The following is a 14385-nucleotide window of genomic DNA, read 5'->3' as shown; positions in this document are numbered from 1 at the left end:
TTGCCATAAAAATGTGTACAAGGGTTGTTTTAAATTTTTCTTTCCCCACAGAGTCAAAGATACATCCCTACCACAGTATTTTTCACAAAGTGTTCACAGTCACGAATACCATGGTAAGTATTCACAGCTGGAAAGACTGTGATCTTCTGTACCAATCCTGTTATTGGGAAGACACTGTGAACAGTGCCTAGAACTAGGAAAGAGTGAAACACAGCTTACAGAGGCACTGCAGCTTATCTTGTAATCTTTCTCAGTTTTATACAAAGACTATGGACTTCCTAACAGGTTTAAACACAAACTTAGAATAGTTCTAGTGTTTTAAGTCTTTCTAGATAGTTCTAAAAAATTCCCAAAAAAGTTACAGTCTGTTAAAAATTACATTTAAACAATCATTTTGATATTATTAGTCCAATAATTTGTATTATTATTTAAATAATAATTTTGATACCACTTTATCTTCAAAATAATTTTTTGTAAGCACAAAAGGTGGAATTTAAATTTTCTTTCTGTATATAATTTCCTGTAACTTTTTATGATACAGTTTTCCTCTAAATTTTAGTTTTAAGGAAAAAAAGTTTGCCTAAATTCTCCACAAAACATTTTTAAGTTCAACAAAACCAGACCCCTACAGGAAAAAAAAAATCCAAATCCAAACCCAAACCTTCTAAAGCACACATTTTTAATTTTATTTCCAAAGGATAATCTCTACTATCATATTCTACATTTCAGACTGCAAACTAAATTTCAATTTCTTCTGTAAAGCAATAATGGTATTTGAATTTATATAATAAGAAAAGCTGAGAAGGAAAAAAAAAACCAATCAACATGGCAAAAATACAAAATTCAAAACCATAAGAACCAACAGAAAAAACCCCAACATTTCAGAAAGACTAACAACTTACAAAGTAATAACATTATTTATATAATAAGTTTAAAATTAACTTGGTCTTTTTCCTTTATTTTAAAGTTTTATATAATGAACTTATCACTATATTTGGAGATCATGTTTTCCCCAAATATCTTTTAGCTTTGTCTATGAAACGTTAGACTTGCAGCGTAAGAACAAAGTAAAAGGCAGATGAATAAGACATTTCTGTGTACTTCAAATTAAGGCACTGCTTTCAATTTTTACCAGGTCATCAGAAGGATCCTTAGGATTCTTAAATAAGTAATTTCAAAATAAACTCACTAGTCAGAATAAATGAAGAAACACCTAGCAAGAACCTAATTATATTATTTAGGTGTGCTTTTTCTTCTCTTCCTCTTCACATGCCACAAAATTAGTATATGGTACACAGTTCTTATGATGCAGACAATTGTATTTAAAATGCCAAAAGCCAGCTAATTTAGAATTAATTGAACCTTAGCTTGACATTTACACTGTAACCCGCAAAACAGTCAAATGTGTTAACTCATCCTAACACAGGTGTAAAGGATAGGAAACAGGTAACACTCTGCAATATACCATAAAGACATTTAATCTGACAAAATAAAGCCATGGGAGGTGTAGTAGAAGATTACAAGCAACTAAGATGGGAAGATTAAGAGCAAAAAGTAATAATAAAATAAAACAAACATTTAGAGGCAGGCTAAGCATGCAGAACAAGCAAGAGAGAGTGTATGTGAAGAAGAGACAACTTACATGGCTGTTGAGAAGAGAGCTTCTGTGAGTGGACAGACCATCAGACTTTTGCAGTGTCTCAATCGCCATTTCAATCTGATAATAGATGTCATTAAAAAAAGGACTCAAGATGGGATAGTAAAAAAGCCTGATCAGAGAAGTTTTGACAGATTCCTTACAGATCAACAGAAATGCCTGCTTTATTCCTGGCTAGGGCATATATTTTATTAAAAGGCCTCATTCTAGAGTCCCAGTGAACACAAGCCTCCTCAATGAGGTCAGAAAGTCCTTGCACATATCCAATTTTGCTAGCATGTATACTGCAGGATCACAGCCTCAAAGTTCATTTTACCTTCCAAACTGCTCAGAATGAGCTCAAAGAAGTAGAATTACTGGTGAGCTGCATTGAAATAAAAATAACCCAGATTGAACAAAAACATAATCACTAAATTAAAAAAAAAAAATAAAATCCCTAAACGATTTTCTGGAAGGCCTCCAAGTTTTCCCTTCAACTATACCAGGAAGAAACATGCAGAGCTTGCAATAAGAATTGAATTAGAAACAAAACTTTAACTATCTGAAATCACAGAATCAAATCCCAAACCAAAGTAATTCAATAGGCTTTACACCATTAGCTTCACTGGGACAGGACATCAATCCTTACTCCTGCCAGTACCCTCTGAAGATCCCCAGCTGCCAAAGTAAATGGAAAGTCAGGAGTTACACAGACTGCAGGATCCAGCCTTTGGAAAAGCAGATTTTTTCACAATAATTTTGCTTTTAAAAAGGAAAAGAAAACACAGTATAACGAAAATACAAAGTAGATTTTTTTCAAATTCAAATGTATGGTTACTCTCATGTCCATTTCCTTTCTTTTCCTTTTAATTAACAATGGATATTTTGATTTTGATCAGTTTGGAAACAACATTAAAGAAAAAACCTAAGGGTAATTTATCTGGGGGGCCAGAAGAGCAAAAACCAACAGTGAAAATGACAGAGACAATGGAATGCACAGTAAGAAAAGGCAACAATTATTAGCTACAATAAATGGCCGAAATGAAAGCAATGGAACCACCACTTAAACTTTTTAAAAAAATACTTATAATTATCTCTGCAAACGTTCCTAATGAGCCCTGTCTATCGTACTTCAAATACCACAGTACTAATTATCATTTTAATGACATAATTTATCAATATTGGCTGAATTTACTCTCTGTATAGTAGAAATGGAAAACTACTATAGCTGATATTTGAATTTACCTGTAAAACTAGTTTCTCCTTTTTTTTGAGGGCAATTGACAAGTATTTTAATATATTAGCTGTCAGAGCAATTTCTTTTAATTGTGTAATATTAGCTTTGCAAGTCTTTAAAAAAAGGTACATTATTAAATATATACGATTACTATGTAAAAAAAACCATTCTTGCTTGGCAATAATGTTCTTTCTTTTAACAGTCTGACTTGCTCCAGTGGAAAAAACCTGAGGTCAAATTACTAAATCACACAGGAAAAATCAAATTTTAAAAACATGCTTCAAGAAAAAAACTACAAGGTCAAAAGATCATCATAAGGTCAGTTTACTATATATTGTAGCCAGAGAGTTTCCCTTCCTAAAAAAATAATACAATCAAAGAATTGAGAGTGTACAGATGTTTAAAACCTAAATCTGAATGTTAGGTCAGATGTACCACAGTGCTAACACACAGCAGTACTGTACACCAGGGTTACACTGCCTGCTGCTCATTCCCACTACTGCCCTATTCTCATTTTGTTGCTGCAACTTGTGGTCTTCTTTGTTCAGGGAACCAACCTGCTAAAAAAATTGGCATCTCTAGTAATTTCACTCGAAAAGTGGCATTACAGATGACACTGACTTCTCACTGCCATATTGATTCCATGGCTTATGGGGTAACTGTTGGGCTTTTCATCATTTGGGAGATTTTTGTTGCTGGAGTTTCTTTTAGTAGATTTCATGACTATGGCCACTGAAGGCACACAATTTGTGTTCACTTTTAGTACATCACATAAGCCAAGCAACACTGGTCACCACTAAAACATGTTAATTACTTTATCAAGCTCAGAAATGGGATCTATATTAAAAATGAGTCTCCACACATCCTACTAGGACAAGCTTAAAGAGAAATTGTTTTCTCTACTATTTTGTTCACCATTTTTAGATAATATTTTGATAAAATGAACTTTAACTGACAGATGTCTCCACAATCCCAGAAACCCTCTTTGCATATAGGTTGTAAAATTACTTTAACTATTTCTGAGCATAAAATATGATTGATTTGAAGACAAATTTTTTAGACACTAAATGATTCACTTGCCCTTTCTGAAAACTTATGGCTGCTTCTTGTTTTACTCTATTGGTGCCCTACAGGGCTGAGTTCTAGGGCCAGTTCTGTTCATTTTTAACAATGATCTGGGTACAGGAGTTGAACACACCATTAGTAAGTTTGCTGATGTTATCAAACTGGGAGGTGCTGTAACTGGGAGGTGCAGTTCACTCTCCTGAGAGATGAAAACCCTTGCAGAGAGAGGGGAGAGATCTGGATAGAGTGGAGCACTGGGCAATCACCAGTGACATGAAAATGACAACTCGAAATGCCAGATTCTGCACCTGGGATAGAGAAATGCCACACATGAGTCTAAACTGGGAGAGGGGCAGCTCTGGGGTTGCAGAGAGGGCTCAAGGGGTGCTGGTTGGCAGCAGGCTCTGTGGCAGCCAGCAGTGTACCCTGGCAGCCAGGGGGGCAGCAAACCCCATCTGGGCACAGCAAACCCCATCCTGAGTGCAGCAAACCCCATCCTGAGAGCAGCAAACCCCATCCTGAGTGCAGCAAACCCCATCCTGAGTGCAGCAAACCCCATCTGGGCACAGCAAACCCCATCCTGAGTGCAGCAAACCCCATCCTGAGAGCAGCAAACCCCATCCTGAGAGCAGCAAACCCCATCTGGGCACAGCAAACCCCATCCTGAGTGCAGCAAACCCCATCTGGGCACAGCAAACCCCATCTGGGCACAGCAAACCCCATCCTGAGAGCAGCAAACCCCATCCTGAGTGCAGCAAACCCCATCCTGAGTGCAGCAAACCCCAGCCTGGCTGCAGCAAACCCCATCCTGAGAGCAGCAAACCCCATCCTGAGAGCAGCAAACCCCATCCTGAGAGCAGCAAACCCCATCCTGAGTGCAGCAAACCCCATCCTGAGAGCAGCAAACCCCATCCTGAGAGCAGCAAACCCCATCTGGGCACAGCAAACCCCATCCTGAGTGCAGCAAACCCCATCCTGAGAGCAGCAAACCCCATCTGGGCACAGCAAACCCCATCCTGAGTGCAGCAAACCCCATCCTGAGTGCAGCAAACCCCATCCTGAGTGCAGCAAACCCCATCCTGAGTGCAGCAAACCCCATCCTGAGAGCAGCAAACCCCATCCTGAGTGCAGCAAACCCCATCCTGAGTGCAGCAAACCCCATCCTGAGTGCAGCAAACCCCATCTGGGCACAGCAAACCCCATCCTGAGAGCAGCAAACCCCATCCTGAGTGCAGCAAACCCCATCCTGAGTGCAGCAAACCCCATGCTGGGTGCAGCAAATGCCAGCCTGGGCACAGCAAACCCCATGCTGGGTGCACCAGCCGTGGTAGTCTAAAGGGGTGACTGTCCCTCTGTGTCCAGTGTTAGGGCAGGGCCTCCTGTGCAGTGCTGGGTGCAGCTCTGGGCTCCACCATTTCAGAACCATGGGAAGGTCCTGGAAGGTGTCTGGAGAAGGGCAAGAAGGCGTCTGGTGGATGGACTAGACACCATGGCCTGTGAGGGGCTGCTAAGGGCTTAGGGCTTGTCTAGTCTGGAGAAAAGCAGCTGAGGGGCAACCTCCTTGCTCTCTACAGCTTCCTGAGGAGGGGAAGTGGGGAGGGAGGTGCTGATCTCTTCTCCCTGGGACCCAGTGTGGGAATAGTTCAAAGCTGCACCAGGGGAGGCTCAGACTTGCCATTAGGAAGCATTTCTTTACAGAGAGGGTGGTCAAGCTGTTGATGCCCTGAGCCTATCAATGTGTAAGGGGCATTTGGACAGAGCCCTTAAGAGCCTGCTTTACCTTTGGGTCAGCCCTGAAGTGAAGCAGTTGGGCTAAATAATTCTTGTAGGCCCCCCACAGCTGAATATTTTCTTCTACTCTGCTATTCCAAGGGTTTGGGTTTTCAGGAGGCTCTATGTGACACCCATGTACAGGAAATAGAAGCTACCCAAGTAAAAAGTTCCTTAAATGAAGGATCTGTTCCTTAAGTGAAGGATCTGTTCCTTCAAGCTCTTAGGTTCTAAATTCTGGCCAGGGACTTTTATTTAGGCTGTAAAAAACTGAACAGTACGTCTCTATTCAAATAGCACTTAAGCACAAACATGGAATAACTACACAGGTTATACAGTGTGTATTATCATAATATTTTGTTTACAGATGAAAGTAATTATAACATTTAAAATTATATTCTGTAAAAATGCAAAAGGAAGACTGATACCCTTCCATTTTTAACAATAAGTTGTGAGAGATTCTAGGCACAACTTCCTACATATTTATCTGATATGTTAAATAGGAAGAATTTCACTTATTTGAATATGTGATCAGTCACACATTCTCCTTTTTCTTGTCTTAATAAACTAAAATAATTTATTTAAAAGTTCTGATAACTGAAATACACACTATCGCTCCCACTGCAATTCCAACTAAACCACGTTAGATGTTACACTACATGTAGGAAGACTAATCAGTTTGTACAGTTACAAACATAGGCAGTCACTAAATTAAGAGCATTATAGATTGTGAATTTCTTCAATTTACTTTGTTAGTGAGCTAAAACACTGCCATATACTCAGACACAATCAATAAGGAATAAGGATATTCTCCTGGGGTTAAAAACTTCAGCAGTTTGATCCCAGTATGTGCATCTACAATGTAACCCTTACATGATCTACTGATTTGGAAGTTACTGACTGTTTTTGCTAGGTTATGTCTCAGTATTCATTAACATGTTACTAGATAAAGAAATGACACATAATAGTCTAAGATGCATATAGCACAGACATAGCAAACACCTATCCCAAACCCACTTTGCAAAAAACTCCCTTCCTCTTAGGAAGAAGAAAGAGACAGTGTTTTTCCACATGATTCAGCTAACCATTTCCACGATCAACTAACAATTTCACAATTAGTACAAAATGTTATCATAAGTTGCTTTGAGGAATTAAAAAAAAAAGAAAACAATGTGCAGAAATTGAAGTCCTGACGTTTAGTGAATAATCTGGGTAGCCTATAATTTTTTTTTTATCTGTTTGCATTTGCAAACCACTGTACACCAGCAGCAGGGCAGGCAGGTGGTATCTTAGTATTCAATACATTGTTGCAACATCTTGAAAAAAGATAGCTACTGTCTCTTTTTCCACAGGCACCGCTCATTCACGATGCTTTTTATCCATTTCCAAAGGTTCACCCTTTCAGGCTTTAAAGGAAGTGAAATTCTAAAGCAGCTATTATCACAATGCTCCATTATGAAGGAATTACTAATTCATCATATGTATACAAGAAAGGCTGATTTGGTGGTACAGCTAGCTAAGTCCTAAGTACTTGTGGCAATTGTGCCTACCTAAATAAGGCAGAACCAATCTGAAAATACAAGATAAATGGACACAGGCTTTTTGAAAATGTGACAATTTCAGCCTTTTAGGATGCCACAAACATGCATGGTTCATGTTGGCTTTCAGTACTATTTCAGGACAGAGTATTCATGTATATAATATTGCTTTCTGAAACCTGTGCCAGAGGGTTGTGTTAGGCAGACAAGCTTGCTCACAAGAAACAAGCTTGAAAATGAAATTATATTGACCATGTGAGGAGAACTCCAATCTAGTCTGTACAGCTGGGAGACTTAAATCTAAAAGATTTGCATTCCTGTCAATAAAAAAAGCTGTAGCAACACCTGCAAATAGATTCTGTGAAATTTTGCTCAAAATATTGAAACAATACTATGAAAATAGACAGAAAGATACTTCTTTAAGTCTGTGGAATGAAAGAAATGTAAATATGCAGAAAAGGAAGAAGAAAAAAAAAAGATGTAAAATTAGTGCGTTATTTTACATAAAGCTGACCTTAAAAGAATGCTGATAAACCTTAAAGACTTAGAAAAAGAAGAGCTTTTTTTATTTCTAAAACCTCCCCTGATTAAATTGTAAATATGAAAATTTAATATACATAACGGGTCAAAACACCTGCTGCAAATGCACACTACCAGTAGTCTACAGGTACATAAAGCATGCATCCTGACTAATGAATACAGCATGTTCTCTAGTGATTATAAAAGAACACATGTAGGGAGAAACACATTTCGTTAGGGAGAAAAAGCACACCTCGCAGTCACAGACTGAAAAAATAAAAAATGCTTGGAGTTAAATCCAATTACCTTTTCCTTCCCAAATTTTCAAATGTAATGTTATTACCCAGGTCCCAGGGGACCTTGACACAATTCAGGAGGGCTGATGCAAATCTCATGAAATTGAATAATGTGAAGTGCAAGGTCCTACACTTGGGTCATGGCAATCCCAGGCTACAGGTTGGGTGGAGAAGTGTGAGAGCAGCCCTGCAGAGAAATATTTGGGGTTCATGGTTGAGGAAAACCTCAACAACAGCTGACAATGCACATTCACAGTCCAGAAGGCCAAACGTGTCCTGGGCTGCATCCAAAGCACTGCTGCCAGCAGGGCCAGGGAGGGGATTCTGTCGGCTCAGACCCCACCTGCAGGGCTGCATCAGCTCTGGGGTCCCAGCACAGGAGGAACATGGACCTGTTGGGGTGAGTCCAGAGAAGGGCATGAGGTTGATAAGAGGACTGGAGCATTTCCTTATGAGGACAGACTGAGGAAGTTGTGTCTGTTCTGCCTGGAGAAGAGAAAGTTGTGTGGAGACCTCACAGCAACTTCCAGGATCTGAAGGGGGCCTACAGCAAAGGTGGAGAGGGGGAGAGGGACTCTTAATCAGGAACTGCAGTGATAGGACAAGGAGTAATGGGTACAATCTGAAAGGGGAGAAACAAAGGTTGGATATTAGGACGAAATTCTTTACTGTCAGGGTGGCAAGAAACTGGAACAGACTCCCCAGAGAGGCTGTGGAATTGCCATCCCTGGGGCTGCTCAAGGCAAGGCTGGATAAGGTCTTGAGCAACCTCATCTAGAGGGAGGTGTCCCTGTCCATGGCAGAGGACATTGGACTAGGTGATCTTTAATATCCCTTCCAACCCTTAACAATCTATGATTCTATGTTTATCTTCTTTGCTAGAAGTTCTCCAACATAGGGTCAAACTGACTAATTTACCATCTTTTCCCTAGATCATCCAGTTATTTGTACACCTTATATACATCTTTAAAAATATTCTAAACCTTTTTCTCTGTGGTCATTTTCCCCACATTTGGAAAACAAACCAAAAAATCCCATATAAAAATCTGTTCTCAAGCTTGTCATAAAGACTTTTAAAACATATACATTCCACCTAACACTGAAAAACACATGTAAATACATCAGAGTTATTCACACCAGAGAACCAAAATAGAGAAACTAAAAAGAAAATTCAACTCAGATTACTATTAAAATCAAATCTGAAAACATTTATGGCATGACAGCCTTAGACAGAGAGGGTGGCCATATTAGGACAAATGTTTATTTAATTGAAACCAAAGAAAACCTGTAGTCCATCACAAATGATGCATCTATGCCATTGACAACCAGACTGTTTTGAGAACATCATCATGTCAAGTCTCCTGGCATCCAGTTTATTATGCATTTTCAAACAAAAAGAATTAACACAAACTCTTCCCATGCATTGAAAGATACCTATTTTTGATATCTTATGATGAAAAAATTTCATTTCTTAAAATCTTTTCAAATCAGAAACTGGAATATTGCATTGGAATAAATCAAGTTTCCAACAACTCGGTTTTTTGATAAACAAATACCAGAAATAAATATTAAACTGCCAAAATTGGAAACATTATAATTGCTACAGGGCTTTTATGGGGAAGACACACTAAAAGCCAATGAGGCCAGTCTGTATCAGAGGAGAAGCAAGGAGCATAGACAGATGAAGCCAGAATCTAGTTGGGGTAGGTGTGCCTGACCTTAGTAGCAATCATTCGCCCTTTCTCCCCACATTCCTTTTCTTATGAAGATCGCATAATCTCAATGCAAGACTTTACAGCGTAGCAGCAAGGTACTCAAAGGGACAGAGAAATACAAATTATTTTGGTGACATTGCTACACTGAAACCTCTGGAAGAGAGGGGGAGAAGCCATGATGCTCCATAGCCTGAAGCAGAAACCAAAGCAGGAGATTTATCAAGGCACAAGATCCACCTGATACCCTTTTTTCACAAAAACCACTGTAGTCAGTTGCAGAAATGATAAGTAAATATCTTGCCTATTTATGATGTCAGACAAAATGATCTAATAATCCTTTTTGCATAAAAGTCTGTGCACCTTTGATTTGATCAGAAATGTTTTATTTTATGCTAAAATCTATTTAGCTACCTTAAAACTACCACAAAAGTTAAGAAATTGAGGAGGAAAAACTCCTGTACCAAGAAGAAAATTAATACATAAAATCTCACCTCAAACTTAAATCCAAATTATAACTTTTATGCCCTTATGTAAGATGTGCTAGTTTTTCTGAAATAGTTATAAGACTTCCACTGGAATTGTATTATCAGGATATGGTGTTTGCATTGGGCCTTCTTACTTCTTGTTGTTTTCTCTCCAATAATTACAACATATTTTCATCAGGTATCATCCTTCCTTGAAGTTATTCCTTTGCATGCTGTGTTTACTAGCAGAACTAATATTTTGTGGGGATACATTATAAACATATAAATTTTGGTTTTATTTTCATGCAGATTTAGATTTGCACTGAAATAGGATGAATTTCTGTAACAGCATGAGTGAAGACCTCCTATGGCTGGTGATGACTGCTGAATGACAACTGTAAATTGAGGATCAGTCACAAAGCTTGTTAGCAAACAAGACTAATAGATGGGAGCCTCTCACTGACGGACAAGCATAACAACAAATTTATTACTAGAAACTGTAAGAATTTTTTAACCTTGTAATATTATGAAATATGGCAATTAGATTACCTTTTTTCATCACAAGAAAAATCCTTAGGTGTTTACATATTGGGAAAAAATGGAAGGTGATTTATATTTCATTTACATGGCAATCAATCCAATTTTTTGGAGAATCCCTTAAATGTAGTGGTTCCTATTTAATGAGAGCTGCCAGTAAACCAAACAGATGATTCTTTCATGTAGGTTTCAACATGCAATTTTGTTTTAAACAGACATCCAGCTAGGCTAAACCAGTTCATCTTCAATGCAGTCACACACATTCTTGACCAATCCACAAAGATACTCACATGAAAATGATAATTTTGGAAATCTACTTATCTACTGAGCATCTTATATAGAAGTTCTTATAATCTGAATGCCTTTCTGGTTTTATCAAAAAAAACCACCTTTTCAGCATGTAGAGAAAGTAGTTTCATAGGCTAGCAAAGGATATAATGGAAAGAAGCAGTGAAACCAATGGAAAAGAAAAAAGTAAAGAAAAAGTTAACAACAGTTATTCATGCATACCAACATAAACTTTTTCTGTATATATGTTGGAATAGTTTTGAGAGAGCACAAGTCTTGATATTTTGGCTATAAAAGCAGTGCTACTGCAGGCTGTAGCTTAATAAGGACTGCTCTCTTGTATGAATGTTTGACAGAAAATCAAACAAATTAGATATTACAACCAAAATATTAGCTCTTTATTGAAATTCTGAAGCAGAACTCAGAATTACATTAAATCATAAAGAAAAAGTGAAAATAAAATTAAGTTTAAAAGTCTATCTTTTATTGAAATCTGCATAAAACAAATAGCTTACCAGCTGAAGAGTAAATTAGATTTTAAATTCAACTTATCTAAAAGATAGTTAATAAAATTTACCTATTTTATATATTTGACTTTTAACCTGAAACTCTTGTTTCTTCATTTCTTTCAACTTAAACTAAATGTATCAGAAAGAGTTAACATCATTCATACAATAATTTGCTTATTAGATAATGTAATGATTTGATCAGTGAGGGTGATAAATGACAAAACAAGTGAAGTTACCAGCTGAAAAGAGTAAACAGAACTAGTACCTCTATGGGAAAATAAAGAGAACTTGTGATAACCACATATATTAATAAATAAATTCTTATTAATTTCTCTATCCTTTTTCTCTATATGAAAATACTCCAAACTAATTCAAAACTGGGAAAAAAATTCTGCATATTATTCTAGCAAAACAGTCTGTATACTGTTATTGATTGCTCCAATATATTCTGTACACAAGAATGAAAAAAGTTATGATGGTAAAGATCAAATGAGGATCACAACTGAAACAAGCTCTATCTATCAAAGGTGCAATCCAATTAAAGTATTACATTGCTCTATTTCACTCAGTTTAGTTATGCCACCTAGTAAAATTAAAAGAGACACGGTGCTTTCAAGTGAGCTTAAACCAAGCCTTTAGTGTTTCAATTAATTCCTGTATGTTTCAGCTGGAACACACTTAGCCTAAAATTATTATCTAAAATCATGTTATGTCCCACTTCCTTAGCAAGAAATGTACTTCCAATGTACTCTAATGTATCATTCTTATAGAAGTATACTATACAGAAGAAATAACACACTAAGAAACAGGAAATTATTATAGTGACAAAATGCAATTTAGTAATTGTTGTTTAACTAGCCGTATTTTCTCCTATTCTTAACAATGAGCTGATATAGCAGTATAGAATTTATTTTGCGCAACTAAAACAGGCTATTTTACTGACACACAGGGAAAGAGGAAAATGCTGCTGAAGCCATGAACTTTAGCTTCTGTTCAAGGTTGGTGAATTCTACTTTTAATTTTTGAAAAAAAAATCAAACCTGTTTTTAATTTGCAAAATATAGTGTGGAGTTTTGACATTCAAATAATTCTAGGATTTTCAGCTTCAAAGTAACTCTACTACTCTTCATTTGTGTTTACTGGATACCTTTAAGCCTCAATTGTTTTCACAGTCAGTTAAGCATCTGAAATCTGAAAGAGGAATGACACTTTTTTCAGAAACTCTGTTCTTCTATTAAGTCATGCAAAATACAGGGAAATATTAATATACACTCTTTTTCATAACTCAAGTATAAAATTCTCTGTTGCTATGAAAGCTCCCCTTATGTCCAGGTGGGATAGTTATACTATTCATGAATTATGACTCTTCACAATTTTTGTTTTCCAGAAATAATACTGCATGGGTTTTTTGGATAAAGTAATAATTTCCTGCATGGTACCAAAAATTGTATTTATTCATACCAATCACTTTAAGATTCAAATTGGAGAGAATTTTCAGATCATCTAAATTATCCAATGCTTTTACATTCATTCCTAAAAATTAAGTCCCCTAACTTTATTGCCTTTTTGAATATTGATGAATCTGTATTATTACTGATGCTTTATCTCCTTTCTATATCTTTAAACTGCTGCTATCCTATGTTTCACAATTCTCTTCCCCATTACTTTCAAATCTCTATGTGCAGACCAGAATACTCAGAAGCATGAGGTAAAAGTACTCCCTAGGGAAGCAAAGGTAAGAGTAGTATAAACCCATTTTCCTAACTGAAATATAGGCTGATTGAGTAAGTTCTTAGGTAAAGTTCACCATGCTCATGTTTATGTATCCACAATATTCTATACCACAGATGTAACAGAATGCATATTCCCATTGCACTGTCAGACATTCCCAAAAGAGCTTTTAATCTGAACACAATTTAGAGACATACCATAGATAAGTAAGAATGAAGTGTTAAAACATATTACCTTGGTATTCTGAACAATGGGAAATTTTTTGAAATAAGCTACCAAAACTATACTAATATCAGGCAAACAAATTGATTAAATGCAGGGAAGTTAGATATACTGATCTATAACTTACATTATTTAACATTTACGTCTAACAGTTACACTCAACAATACTGTATTTTTCTTACGTTTTCAGAAAAATTACAAATGTTTAAATTTAACATATGAAATGTAATTATTCACAAGCTGTCAAGGGAAAGGTATGCCTTCATGATTAAGTTTTCACAGTATTCTTACTCCTGTATCTTATAAGTTATATAGTGCTTCTTTCACAAAAAGTACTATGTAGTCCTTATTCTGACAACATATTACCACAACACATTCTGTCACAAAAACCGTGTCAGTCTGCAAGAACATCTGAGTGACTAAGAGACTAGTCTCAAAGGTTTTGCATCAGTCTGAAATACTTACTGTCGCTGGGGAGGCCCGCGTTGTGTGAGTCACTGTATGACCAGAATTTTCCATTGAATTGCCAATCAGATAGGTCCCTCCTGAGCTGCTAATGAGTTGTCCTCCTGTTACGCCCATCTGAATCCCTCCAGTGCCCACCATGCTATGAGACGAGACCACTGTTGTCACCTGTGCAGAACTTCCTTGAGTATCAAAATAATTTCCCCCAGTATTTTGACTGTACATCTGGGTTTCTGTGTAAGGATAAGTTGTTGATCGGCTTCAAGAAAAGAAAATAAAAGAAAAGGAAAATACATTATTTGTATTTCATTTAGCTGAGGGTAATGTTGTAACTCTAGAAATTGATTTACAAAAACTAAAATCAAATAAAATAAGATTGGCAAACAATCCCTG

At 36.9% G+C, this 14385-nt stretch overlaps 1 protein-coding gene across 4 annotated transcripts in view; it reads right to left on the bottom strand.

Annotated features, from left to right (window-relative positions):
* Nucleotides 1-14385, bottom strand: part of RFX3 (regulatory factor X3) — a 108855-nt gene that overhangs the window by 26441 nt on the left and 68029 nt on the right. For 3 of the 4 annotated variants that reach the window (XM_071425115.1, XM_071425114.1, XM_071425116.1), the window contains 2 exons: nucleotides 13993-14251; nucleotides 1643-1717 (listed from right to left, as the gene is read on the bottom strand). In XM_071425115.1, coding sequence (XP_071281216.1) covers nucleotides 1643-1717; nucleotides 13993-14251 — 334 coding nt within the window. The remainder of the gene's footprint in view (nucleotides 1-1642; nucleotides 1718-13992; nucleotides 14252-14385) is intronic. The other variant, XM_071425117.1, reaches the window with a different exon arrangement.

Source organism: Agelaius tricolor, unplaced genomic scaffold (genome assembly GCF_023055355.1).
Source record: "Agelaius tricolor isolate 1412-34295 unplaced genomic scaffold, bAgeTri1.0.p SCAF_4, whole genome shotgun sequence".
Classification (NCBI taxonomy): Eukaryota; Metazoa; Chordata; class Aves; order Passeriformes; family Icteridae; genus Agelaius; species Agelaius tricolor.
This window is presented reverse-complemented; position numbering and strand designations above follow the sequence as displayed.